The sequence below is a fragment of the Loxodonta africana genome, chromosome 6 (assembly GCF_030014295.1).
Source record: "Loxodonta africana isolate mLoxAfr1 chromosome 6, mLoxAfr1.hap2, whole genome shotgun sequence".
NCBI classification, from domain to species: domain Eukaryota; kingdom Metazoa; phylum Chordata; class Mammalia; order Proboscidea; family Elephantidae; genus Loxodonta; species Loxodonta africana.
This window is the reverse complement of record NC_087347.1, coordinates 129,599,684-129,613,793: the sequence shown is the minus strand read 5'-3', so window position 1 is coordinate 129,613,793 and position 14,110 is coordinate 129,599,684. Positions and strand designations below refer to the sequence as shown.

Genomic DNA, 14,110 nt, shown 5'->3' with positions numbered 1-14,110 from the left:
AAAATCTTCAATTTATCTTTGGCCTTAGTGGCTGGTGCATAAACTTGAATAATGGTTATATCAACTAGCATTTCTTGTAGGCATATGGATATTATCTTATCACTGACAGCGTTGTACTTCCGGACAGATCTTGAAATGCTCTTTTTGACAATAAATGCAATGCCATTCCTCTTCAAGTTGTTATTCCCGGCACAGCAGACCATGACTGATTCAAAACAGCCAATACCAGGCCTTTTCAGCTCACTAACGCCTAGAATATCGATCTTTAGGCATTCTGTTTAATTTTTGATGATTTCCAATTTTCCTAGATTCATACTTTGTACATTCCATGTTCCGATTATTAATGGATGTTTGCAGCTGTTTCTTCTCATTTCAGTCATGCTACATCAGCAAATGACGGTCCAAAGAGCTTGACTCCATCCAAGTCATTAAGGTCAACTCTACTTTCAGGAGGCTGCTCTTCCCCAGTCGTCTTTTGAGTGCCTTCCAATCTGGGGGGCTCATCTTCCAGCCCTAGATCAGACAGTGTTCCACTGCTATTCACAAGGTTTTTACTGGCTAATTCTTTTCAGAAGTAGACAACCAGGTCCTTCTTCCTATTTTCTCTTAGTCTGGGAAGTTCTGTTGAAACCTGTCTGCCATGGGTGACCCTGCTGGTATCTGAATACTGGTAGCATAGCTTCCAGCACCACGGCAACACACAAGCCCCCCCCAACAATACAACAAACTGACAGATGCGTGGGGGGAATCTCAAACTACTGGTGTTTAGCAAATTAGGATAGCCTCCCTGGAGAATATCTATTAAAGCCTTAAATTTTCTTAGTCCATTTAAAGTGGTTAACTCCTCTGCTCCATTTCTAAGTAAACAATAAAAATTAGGACAAATGTTTATGCACATAAATGTTCAAAACAGCTTCACTTATAATAGCTAAACACTCTAAATGTCAGCAATTAGGGAATAGTTAAATAATAGCACATCCAAACTATAAAATACTACGTAACCATTAGAAATTATGCTTAGGAATAATGTTTAATGACACGGGAAAACACTTGTGAAATACTCTTAAGGGAAATAAGAGATTTAAAATATTATGTAGATACAAAATGTATACTGTAAAATCTCAAGTTTAAAATACATACTACATACATTATACACACGGGAGAGAGTAAAAATGCGTAAGAAAAAAATGTCAAAAGGTAACAATCATTTCTGTGGTGGGAATATGGTCATTTTAATTTTCCTCTTTAAACTTTTATTTTCCAAATTTTCAACAATTCACACATTTATTTCATTACAAAAAAGTAGAAGATACTTAAAGATAAGCCTGCTTATGTTTACAACTGACGTCTGAGGCTGTCAGATGACCACCCTCAAGGGTTCTCAGCTGACACTGGTCAATGGTGCGGCCACACTAAATGTGCTATAGCAATGTTGACATTCCGTTCCTTCCTCTAACACAGCAATCAGAGGTCTTCTCTACAGATGACTGACTTCTCATGCTTGGAGTTTCTCATATTCATTTTGAATATATTCAAACCAAAATCACACACGGCTTAAGTAACTAGTACCTACGGTTAATTAACACATTAAATACAATTTATTCTGAATTTTTAAGAGCGTACAAAAAACTGCATGCCATCAAAATAATGGAAGACAAGCCTTTCCCCCACCTCCAACTGGCCTCTGACCTCACCTTCCCTTACTCACTCTGCTCTAGCCACATTGCCCTCCTTGGTGTTCCTTGAAGCTATCACGCACACTCCTACCTTAGGTCTTTGCCTGGAACTGCTCTTCCCCCACATACTGCGTGGTTATTCCCGTACTTTCCGTCACGCCTCCATTCAAATGTCACTTTCTCAATAAGGCCTACATGGACTTCTTTATTTAACCCTGAAACCTGCCCTTCACCCTGATCTGATTTTCTTCTTACTCCATAGTATTTATTACCTTTAACAAACCATACAATTAAAAAACATTACATTGTTTAATGTCTTTTTCCCACTGCTGGAAAATAAATTCAAGAAGAGAAGGATTTTGGTGATGCTGGGTGAGTGGGTGGGAGAGTCCTTTTTTAGTCACTGATATGTCCAAAATGCCTGAAAAAGAGCCTGACTACAGTGCAGTGGATTTATCATACATATGGCCTTTCCGGCCTTGGGTTTATAATTCTGCCAAAAAATAACAGATTAGGCCAGTCTGCTCTGTGATTGCTCTATTTTACACATCTTGCAGGAACAGGTCAGGCTATTACGCAAACAGGGTATGTAAAACTACCCAATAGGATTAAGTGACCTTGTGAGAATTGGTGGATTACTATGCAAATTAAGTGACTGGCCTACCAAGGGGATTGGTCAGTTAGTGGTCCTGGTGGGAGGGCCATGCCTTGAAACTGACAAGGGTTTTCCTTACATAACAGCCAATCGCATAGAGGTTGAGGGGGACCTCATTATCATCAAGAAGAGACTGGAGTGAAACCCGTTCTTTAGACCTGAGGTCCCTGCAGTGAGAACCTCCTAGACACGGGGGAGAGCTGTTAACACTGAAGAAAGTGAGTGAGAGTGCAGCAGAACAAGTAGTGGGAACCAGGAGCCCAGTGCAAGGCGGATACAGAGAGCTTGTTGACCCACGGAGCAAGAGAGAGCCGAGTGCCTTTGGGCAGGAGGCTTGCTGGTGGAGTAGGGTGCCTCTGGGTACTTGCTGGTAGTAAAAGAGCTGTAACACTTGCCCAAGCAGGGCAGAGACAAACAAAAGTCCAGGGGTGGGCATGGCCAAAAGAGACGCTGCCTGCCTGCAGGCATAGCCCAGAAGCAGAAAGGTGTCTTGGTTGGAAGCTGTCCTGACTGACAAACTGTATCCTGTTATTTCTGTTGATCCTGATCCTGAGTTGTAACCTGTTACTTCCCCAATAAACCACATAATCGTGAATACGGTGCGTGAGTTCTATGTGGCTGCTGCAATGAATTACTGAACCCGGCACAGAAGTAGAGAGTGCTGGGGGGTGATGGCTGATATCAGAAAAGGTGAAAAAGTTGGAAAGAGGATGTAGGTGTGACCTCCACCTCCCAGGAATCAGCTTTGGGATGATCTTGATTCTCATCCCTCCATGTGGATGTAGATGAGGTCAGACGCTACTGTTATATTGATACATAGCAGGTACACAATAGGTATCTGTTGGATGTATACTAATGACATGTTAAAGGACAAAGTCAGTGATACAATCTCTAAGAATTGTATCTACTACTTAAAATTGGACAATTTTCTGTGCATATGTAATCAAGGATAATATATAACAAATAAAGTCCTTAAAAGAAAGTTTGGTTATCTTTACATTCTTATGCGTTTCAGTTTGTCTCTACCAGAGACTTATGGCTGGCTCACTGAAAAGCTCCCCAATTTTATTTTGTTAATATTGTGTAGTAGTGACTTTATCATCTGGGAGGTAAATTAATCAGTTTATAAATCTTTATGTATTATGTGAAACATGCTGAAATGCTGTACAATGATCCAATATGTCTTTGTATTATAAACAAAAATAGTTTTTTAAATTGCATTTGCTGTTGTTAGGTGCCATCAAGCTGGTTCCAACTTACAGCGATCCCATGCGTAACAGAACGAAATGCTGCCCGGTCCTGTGCCAGCCTCACGATACTAAGTATGTCTGAGCCCACTGTCGCACTCACTGTGTCAATCCATCTTGTTGAGGGTTGTCTTCTTTTTCACTGACCATGTATTTGATGATGTCCTTCTCTAGGGACTGGTCCCTCCTGATAACATGTCTAAGTCTCGCCATTCTCACCTGTAAGGAGCATTCTGCATGAACTTCTAAGACGTGTTTCTTTGTTCTTCTGGCAGTCCATCATATATTCAAGTTTCTTCACCAACACCATAATTCGAATGCATCAATTATTTTTCGGTCTTCCTTTTTCATTGTCCACCACTATATAATTTTAACAGCTCAAAGTGAAAAGCCTAAATCCTGATATAAATTTTAATAAGTGATTGTTGTTAGTTGGCCCCCAGTTAGCTCATTTTCAATCGGTATTTCTTCATAATTTCAAATGCTCATTGCCTCAATAAGATATCATTTTGAGAATAGGGAAACCTAGTCACATATCAAAGGCTTGGCCTGTTCTCTGAATTGACATGCATAACGGAAAATGGCTTAATATCTGAAATAAGACCCAATCGGAACTTTCTTTCCCCCAGACTACATCTATTTATTGATTTTTAATGCCGTCCTCTATTCACTTACACTCTTTTGTCCCTAAGGTTTGAAGCCTAAATCTGTGCCAGGGTTTCCACAACTCCTGAATAGAACAGGTCTCATGGAATACAAGGGAAAAGCCTCCCCCAAGATGTTGTTTAAACGATACCTCTGAATGACGCTCTACACTTCCAGTGTCTGATCCAGAGTGCTGCTCATTTACAACATCCTCAATGTCTGACCCTGAATCCCGTTCGTCCTGTACTGGGGTAGCACCACCATCATCTGCTTAAAGATAAAACAAAAACCCACTTAGGTGACATCTACAGCTAAAATAAATACACTGAATCAAGAAAAATATGAGCAAGTATTACCACTGACAAGATGTAACTAACGATGCTAATATTCTGAACAGCAGTACAACACTCACACAAATATCAACAATCATAACATATGTTGTGACATATATGGCAGGTAAGATATCATAAAAGAAATGGAAAACTTAAGAAACATAACTAAAGACCAAGTCAACCACCTCTAAATAATAATGTGCTACTTACCTAACTAAGTCAGGCTATTCCAACTTTGTCAAAACTGAGTATTTCTCTCCACAACACTTACCATCTTCTAGTGCACTTTGTGCTTTATCAAGTTATTTTAATCTGAGTCTTTCCCCACTTAATAAAAGTGCCACAAGAGCAGGTATTTTGGTTCAAAATGCTGAATCTCTGGAGCCCAGAACACTGCCTGATATGTAATGTTCAGTAAGTTATTCACGAATGAAGAGCACAAGGAACTCCAGTCCAAAAATTCCATAAACCCATTAAAGCATATACTATAACATTATAAAATGATTGGTAAGTATGAGCTGCTACCTAACATTAACCAAGACTTTTAAAATACAAAGTCATTCTGTTGAGAAGAATTCATGGCTGAAGGATATGAGAACACTCAGCTAGAGGTTCGATCAAAATATACACATTTAAAAAAATGGAGCAGTCAACTTAAGAAAAACCAAAAAGTTGTACAAGAACTATCAGACTAATGAGCTACTTTGCTAAGAGTAAAAAACATACAACCATAATAAAAACATAATTCCAGAGTTTAAGGAAAAACCACAGTGGGAGGATGGAACAGAAGGCACCTAAGAGGTAAGATACTGTCATACCATAATAGGACATTACAGGACACCTAAAAGTGATGCAGCAAGAGATAACACAAATTAGGAACATGAAGGTAAATACAAAAAAAAAAACAATGGAAAGTTGCTGACGGGGAAGGTTGGGGAACTATCTTTGATATGTCTTTTAGCACTTAATCTATGTACACGTGTTACATGATAACTTTTTTTAAAAAGTAATTTAAAAATAAATCAATTGAAAAATTATTTTGAAAGCATCCGAAAACATCTGAAGCAAACCGGCAGGGCATTCCTGAAAAAGCATTTTTGCTGTCATTACCGTTCACTGTCATGTACAAGGAAACTAAGTGAACTCAACACTAAAGTTTTACTTTTAAACAATTATTTAAAAACCTTTGATATAGGATAAAAAGAAGAAAAAAAAAAAACCCAAACCCTGTGCCATGGAGTCGATTCTGACTCACAGCGACCCTATAACTCAGAGAACTGTCCCACAGGGTTTCCAAGGAGCTGCTGGGGGATTCGAACTGCAGACCTTTTGGTTAGCAGCCATAGCTCTTAACCACTATACCAAGAGTTTCATTTGACATAGAATACTCAGTGGAAGTAAGTGACTCCACTGGAAGTCCCTGTAAGGCTGTAGGACACATACATTAACGTTTCTGTACCCTACAGGCCCTGACTTATTCATCTTATCTCCAGTGCCTAGCACACCGCTAGCACAGAATAGGGCTCAAAAGGATTTACTGAATAAACAGAACAGGAGCGTGTGGGGGGCGGGGGGGGGGGAGGGTGTAACTTTGGTGAGGAGAAAGAGGAAAAAATCGCAAAATAAATAAAGGCAGGCACTAAAATCACCAATTGGTAAGTGCCAGCGGTGCACTCCTTATTCTAAAATGGTTATGCAACTCAAACAAGGGTCCTGCGTTTGTCTGGTTTTTTACTGGTAGCCAGTCTTGCAGGAGATTAAACTAGTACTCGACTCGACCGCACACAAGAGCAACAATTTAGTAAAGTCTATGTGGGATCCCCGCCCCCATCGAAAAGCTTCCTTGGAGTCTCGGAAATGCTCAACTCTGAAAATTCCCCTAACCTGAGAGAGCTCTGCTTTCCTAGGACTTTGCACACAGAAACTTCGTAAATGGAAGTGGCTTCCTAATTTGAGCAAAAATCTTAGTTGATCCTAGAAGACGACTTCCCTCTAAAATCCCCTCTCCAAGGTTCTAACTTCGGGGCCCGCATCCAGCAGGCGGACTCTTCCCGCTCCGCCTCACAGTCTACTTCGGGCCGGAACAGGGCAGGGGACGTCTCCACGGCTTTTCCCCTTTTCCCCCGCGGCGGGGCCCGCCAAGTACCCGCTCGGCCCCCTAGCTGGGCCCCCAGGCCCCCGCCCCACCTGACTGGTCGCCGCAGTAATATTCTGAATCCATCGCGGGCAGGCTCTCAGCGGGGAGTGTCCGCGCCCCGCGCCGCCCCGGTCCCCTCCTTCCCGCGGTATTCCTAGATGGCGCGGTCCGATGCCCTGAGCCTTCTGCCCGACCAGAGAGTCTGGGGGACCTGAGAGCAAGACGGCAGCAGTAGCAAGACGCGAACGCTCTGACCGGGAAGCCGGCAAGCGTGCGGGTCACTGCTCTACTTCCCAGAACACCTCTGGGACCAAAATGGCGTCCACCCACGACCCTCAAAGGAATGCAGCGCGCAGGCGCCGCCACAAGCCAACTGGCCAATGAGAAGACACAACGGCAATGACACAAGGCCTGGCCGGAAAGGAGAATGCTGGGAAAATTGAACGGGCGCTCAGGCTTCAACTGAGTACCTTCTCTAGGGGGTAGCTAGTTCTGTCCTCCATGGAAATGATAACATCATTTTCTTTGTTCTGTCTCCGCCCTTTCTTTGAGGCACATCTGAGTCACTCTCTTGAACAATGACCCATAAAAAAAAAAAAAAAAAACCCGTTGCCATCGAGTCCACTCTGATTCGAAGCTACCCTATATACAGGATGGAGTAGAGCTGCCCCATAGGGTTCCCAAGGAGCCGCTGGTGGATTCGAACTGCCCACCTTCTGGTTAGCAGCCAGCGCCGCTATGAGTCGAGTCGACTCCACGGCACTGGGTTTGGTTTGGTTTATAGGGTTGGTCTTTACTAAGCGCTTAACTGCTGCGCCACAATGAACCCATTGCCCCTGAGTAAATTGGACTCATAAAAAAAAACCCAGTGCCGTCGAGTCGACTGGACTCATAGCAAGCCTATAAACCAAACCAAATCCAGTGCCGTGGAGTCGATTCCGACTCACTGCAACCTTATAGGACAGAGTAGAACTGCCCCACAGGGTTTCCAAGGAGCGCCTGGTGGATTCGAACTGCTGACCTTTTGGTTAGCAGCCGAACTCTTAACCACCAGGGTTTCCTTGCCACAGTGAAAACCCCCTACTTGCATTTTCAGTCATACTGCCACTTAACTACCGGTCTTGTCAGGCAGCAAGGCCCTTAGTTGTCGCGAGCCCTTAGTACGCGGAGGAAGTGGCGCATTGCTCTCTGGGACTTGTAGTTCAGAGCCTGAAAGGAGATGATGCGGTATTAACTGGCGCGGTCAGGAGTGCCGCGTTTGTAGGCGATATTTCGTCCTTTCTTTTTTAAAACGTCTTCAATTCTTTTTTTACGAAGCCACTTGGTCAAAAATAGAAAGTACATGCTTCTAGAAAGATCATCTGATGAAACTCTAAGGAGGGTGAACTTTTCTTGAGCCTGGGGCGCCGGTAGAACAGTGACGGTTAAGAAATCCCTCATACCCTTTTGTATTCCCCGAAGGTGCTTACTGTAAAGAACCACCCTTACACATATGACTTTGATAAAACTCGCTGTCTCTCTTTCTTATGACTCCCGTAAGACTCCCAGATGACCCGCTTATTTACCTGTGATGAAGTCAAACACAAACATTTCCCTTTTTGCCTGAATCAGCTAATAAGGCTAGACACAGACCCTCAGACACCCCCATTTTTGTCTCATGAATAATTAACTGAGATTAAAACTGTTTGTGTCCTTGAAACTAGCTGGACATAGAGATAAACAATTTTTGTTCAGCTGACCCGTTGAAACCTACCATGATTGCAAAATAATCCCAACTGTGTATCATTCTGCCTTTATCCCTATAAAAGTCTAAGACAAAACTACCCCGCCAAGATAGTTAAGTCTGGAGTGCTCTCTCTACCGCAATAGCCTGAATAATGTCCTTTTTTTTGTTCATTTTTTGTCTTTGACAAGGAGAACTTCTTGCCTTTTTGATTAGAGAAGGACCGGTCCAGGTTTGAGCAAGGGTCCCTGCCCCCGCAGGTATTGTTGTCAGTTGCCATTGAGTAGGCCCGCTGGCTTGTGGTTCTATGCCATTCCCATGCTAGGTTCTGCACCATCCCCGTGATGGATTGCGTATCAGACCATTGCGACTCATAGTGTACACTTGTAGAAATAGGGCCTTTGTTGGTTGGCAAAGCACACATTTTGGACTGGATTTCTAGGCATGCCTAGCCTGCCGTAAGGTCTCATGTGGTGTACTAGAGGCTTGGAGTTGAGAGATGTGGGTTTCCTGATGCCGGCTCTGCCATAAATTCTCAGCAGGCCCTTCATTAAGTCATAATATCTAAAATATGTAGATTATCCAGCTTTGATAATCTACAGGTATATGAACTTTTGTTAGCCAGCCAGAATACGCTGGCAGAACCTGGTTCTAGGCTCCTGAAAAGGACATGGGAAAGCATGGAAGAGAGAGGGTTGGCTTTCCTCTCGAAATTTATATTTTCTTTTAAGAGAAATCAAGAGTATTCCTTCTGTTACACGATTGGGGTCTGTGCCCTGGAGCAGTCAAACCAATGAAACATACTCCAAGCCAGAAAGAGAGAGAAAACTTTCCTAGATTCATATTTGTTACATTCTACATTCCAATTATTAATGGATGTTTGCAGCTGTTTCTTCTCATTTTGAGTTGTGCCACATCAGCAAATGAAGGTCCCGAAAGCTTGACTCCATCCATGTCATTAAGGTCAACTTGACTTTGAGGAGGCAGCTCTTCCTCAGTCATATTTTGAGTGTCTTCCAACCTGAGGGGCTCATCTTCCAGCACTATATCAGACAATGTTCCACTGCTATCTGTAAGGTTTTCACTGAACAATTTTTTCAGAAGTAGATTGCCAGGTCCTTTTTCCCAGTCTGTCTTAGTCTATAAGATTCACTGAAACCTGTTCACCGTGGATGACACTGCTGGTATTTGAAATACTGGTGGCATAGCTTCCAGCATCACAGCAACACACAAGCCATCATAGTACAACAAACTGACAGACAAGTGGTGGCAGAAAGTGTATAATAGTGATACACTTGTTCAAGTGCAAATGAGGTATCTACAGCATTATTCATGACAACATTTTATTTGTGATAGCAAAAGACTGGAAATAATCTAAATGTCTAAACAGAACTGATCACGAAAGTATGATAAATCCATACAATGGAATGACATGTAGCTATAAATAAAAAAAAATTGAGGAAGCTTTTTAGGTACTGCCATGCAAGGATTTCTAAGCTGTAATAAATGAAAAAAAAGTAAAATGCAGGACAAGGGCATTAATATATATTTGCTGTTGCTTATAACTGCATTAAGAAAATCTGAAAATAGTATCAGAAAAAAGCATTTGTTGTCTTTTGGGGGAAGGGGCAGAGAAAACTGGGAAGAAAAGTGGGAAAGAGTCTTTATTTTTTTTTTAATGTGCCTGATATGACATTTTCTATTCCATTTACTTTTACTAGGTTGTGTCATAGCAAACTAACTTTACACCTGATAGTTTGGAAAACCTTGGGTGTGCCAATCTTCAGTAGCACCTGGAGTGGAAGCTGCCTGGGTCACCTGCTTGTGATCAGATCACATTCTGAGCCCCTGACAACCTGAGCACTGATGTCATCTTTGGCTCGGCCATCTCTCCTATGTAGCAACTGTGACCGCATGCCCTCCTGAGAAAACCTCAGCTTCACTGCACACTTATGTGTGTATGGGGGATCATTATTAAAATTACAAAAAGATTATTTGTTTCTTAATACATTTTTATTTTGTAATAGTTTTACATTTATTTAAAGATTTATTTAAGATTTAGTTCTTATTCCTGCAAAGTCCAACTGGCAATGGGGTCAGTGGTGGGGGTGGAGGTGGCACTGTTCTCCCTGAAGTTATTCAAGACTCAGGCTCTTTCCATTTGTGGCTCCACCACCCTTTAAGAATGAAAAATGAAAGAGTTGATTCCGACTCATAACGACCCTGTAGGACAGAGTACAACTGCCACATAGGGCTTCCGAGGCTGTAAATCTTTATAGAAGCAGACTGCCACATCTTTCTCCTGCAGAATGGCTGGTGGGTTCAAACCGCTGACCTTTTGGTTAGCAGTAGGGCGCTTAACCACTGTGCCACCAGGGCTCCTCACCATCCCCTAAAAACAAAAAATCAAACCTGTTACTGTCAAGTCGATTCCAACTCAAGGTGACCTATAGGACAGAATAGAACTGCCCCATAGAGTTTCCAAGGAGAGGCTGGTGCATTTGAACCGCTGACCTTTTGGTTCGCAGCTGAGTTCTTAACCACCAGAATCCCCTGCTGGACCCTCTGTGTGCCACCAGAAGATGGGGAAAGAAAGTCCTGCAGGAGGGTTTAGAGAGCCTGGCCTGAAAGTGTGGCCATGACTCACCCTCCTTCCATGGCCTCTCCTAACCATGGGAAGAGGATTCCAGTTGTGGGGCAGGAGGAAAAGGAACCTGATCTTGGTGAGCACAGAACAGTCTCTACCAAAGGCTGGATTCCAGACAGGGGTAACAAATCCATCCTGATGCCTCTTTTCCCAGAAATGAAGCTCTTAGCAATGAACCTGGGCCTCTTACCCTCAACTTCTTTCAGGAGCTAGGCAAAGTATCATTATCACCATTATTTAGTATTGTGTTGACAACTGACCAAGTTTCACTTTCTCCTCCCACTACTTCAGTCTTCCTAGGGCAATCAGATTAGTCACCAGGATGCCACTGACCTTGGTCATGGGGCAGAGGCCTCAAGTTTTATAACCAATGTCCTGGGTTTAAATTCCAGGCCCCAAGACTGAGATTTAGTCACTTGATTGCCCACAGCCCTCTGGAACTGAGAAAGCAAGGGTTTTATGGTGATAAAGGCCCATCAGAAATGAGTCTTTCCTCCAGACTGAGACTGAGGATACCTCCCTGGCCCATCAGGACTTTGGATCTGTATTCTGCCCAGCCTAGGAATGTGATCCAGGGTGGAGAAAGTACCCAGGCTGCCTGATGACACAGGCATTTGCTTGGCATATGGGAGCCAAGATCCTCTAGGAAGCACCAGTGCAATACTTCCTCCCTGTACCTGCCCTCTGAGCCATTCAAAGAGGTCGAGCACCAGAGTCATCTCTTCCAGGAGGACACCCCATTCTGACCCTTGCTGGCCTCCTTTTCCTCCCAGCCTCAATTGCACCTGGGCCCAAGAACTACAAAAATGTTTGTCAACTGGTGGCGATATTGTCCCCCAGAGGGCATTTGGCAATATTTGGAGACATTTTTGATTGTCATCATTAGGGGAATGCTCCTAGCATCCAGGGGGTAGAGGCCAGGGATGGTGCTAAACATCTTACAATGTTCAGGATAGCCTCCCCAGCTCCAAAAAAAAAAAAAAAAAAAAAAAAACTACCCTGCCTGAAATGTCAATCATGCCAAGACTGAGAAGCCCCGAATGACCCAGGTAGAAAGTAGCCTGTAACATAGAGTCTTGTACTGTGCCTAACTGTGTTTCCAGGGAACATTCAAATCCTGCTTCTTCCCAGATATTCCTCTGCCCTGGCCCCTCCTTGGAGGCCCTTCAGATGCTGAGCTAGGGTGAACTATTTGGGGAAACATCTCTCTGAAAATCTCTAAAAAAGTGGATCTTAAAGGCATTCAATTGTGTGGATTCTAATGAACTATGGGAATTCTGTAACACTTGATTGTGCTCATGCAGAAACTGTACACAGATCGGGAAGCAGTTGCTCAAATAGAACAAGAGGACACTGTATGTTTTAAAATTCAGAAAGGTGGGTGGGTGGGTTTTTAGCCTTTAACTTTGCTAACTTACTCTGTATAATGAACAAATAATCCAAGAAGCTGGACTATAAGAAGAAGAATGCAGCATCAGAACTGAAGGAAAACTCCTTAACAACCTGTGATAAACAGATGATAAAACCTTGCTTGCAAACAAGGATGACTTGAAGTACTTATTGAAGGTAAAAGTCTTCAGTATGGATTACATTCAAACAGGAAAAAAAGAAAGAAAGAAAGAAAATCCACACAACTGGGCCCATAAACAACATTATGACAACCAGTGAAGAAACTGAAGTTATCAAGCTGCATTTCATTTGGATCAACAATCAACCCCCAAAGAAGCAGCAGTCGATAAATTAAGCAAAATATTGCACTGGGCAAATCTGCAGCAAAAGAACTCACTAATACCTTAAAAAGCAAAGATGGGCAGGGTCAAGACGGTGGAGTAGTCAGATGCTTCTGGTGATTCCTCTTACAACAAAGACCTGAAGAAACAAGGGAAACAATAATATTTACAACAAGCTAGGAGCCCTGAACATCTACGGCAAAGCTAGAAAACAGACTGAGTGGCAGGGGGAGGCAGAGACAGTTCAGAGGTGGAGAGGAGTTGCCAGACCTGAATTGCCAGGAACCTTCAGGCACCATTCCCAGAGGCAACCGCTGTGGGCTGGTGGTAGCATTCAGTCGAAGTTTCCTCAGGGAGAAACAGCCAACCACACAGCCTACACACACCTCCAGAACCAGAGAAGAATGGCACTCTTGGCAAAAGCTAAGTATTTGTATATGTTTTACTGCTCCCGCAGCCCCCAGGCTGACTTCAGTGGCTGTTGATTTCTCTGGGCCCGAGATAGGGCCTGCTGAGTGCTCTGAGCCATTCTCCTGGCCTAGGAGAAGGAATAAATTTATAATCGGGAGAAAAGATAATCTGCCAGCTCCACTAAGCTGGGGAGCTCAGGACAGAAGCTGCACATGTCCAGGCATAGACAGTCCATGGACTTTGAATACATTTCCCCCCTGCACGGACCTGTGTGGGCCTGTTTCAGGAGAATAGGCCCTTGTTGGCAGACTGCAACTGTTTCAGCTGTGGGGTGGAGAGGTGGGTGTTTTACGTTTGACACGGCTTTGCCTATTAAACAGGGTCCTCACCTACCCACATCAGGGGTCTAAGGCCTGGTGGCTCCACTCAGGTCACCCAGCCATCCACGACAGGGGTCCAAGGATAACTGGTACCTCCCAGTCCTTACAACCAAAAGCATTGGGTGCCCACGGTCCATCTGCAGAACCCACTCACTTGTGTGCTCTAGGGAACAGGGATGCGCTTTCCTCACAGACACTCAGGGGATGGTTGTCAGCCCCTTGACTTCTTCAGAGCATGAGCCCCTGCTGCAACCAGATACCGATACCTACACTAATTACTTCTTCCCCTCTAAGACTGTAGGACAGAGCCTGTACCACACACTTGATGACCAGCTACCTGGACATCTGATCTGAATCCATACAAGAAGGGTAAATGGACTCCTAGGATGATATACCTGATAACAGCTCTAGCCATCTGCTGACAGGACATTAGAGCTTCAGAAGCAAAAATAATCAAGCCAGCTTACTCAAGCAACCCATTTGCACATATCAAAACAAAACAAAGCAAGAAGGTAGGCTACAGTAAG

At 43.4% G+C, this 14,110-nt stretch overlaps 1 protein-coding gene across 6 annotated transcripts in view; it reads right to left on the bottom strand.

Annotated features, from left to right (window-relative positions):
- IWS1 (interacts with SUPT6H, CTD assembly factor 1) overlaps positions 1–7,053 on the bottom strand; it is a 41,175-nt gene extending 34,122 nt beyond the window's left edge. Inside the window, exons 1-2 of one of the 6 annotated variants that reach the window (XR_010322341.1) lie at positions 6,743–7,053; positions 4,375–4,493 (exon numbers count right to left, since the gene is read on the bottom strand). Coding sequence is in view for 3 of the 6 variants with exons in the window: in XM_064287340.1 (XP_064143410.1) it covers positions 4,375–4,493; positions 6,743–6,776 (153 nt within the window). In the remaining 3 variants the exon portion in view is untranslated. Of the gene's footprint in view, positions 1–3,797; positions 3,890–4,374; positions 4,494–6,742 lie in introns of those variants that run through there. The other 5 variants (XM_064287344.1, XM_064287340.1, XM_064287341.1 and 2 more) reach the window with 5 other exon arrangements.
- Positions 7,054–14,110: the final 7,057 nt, after the last annotated feature.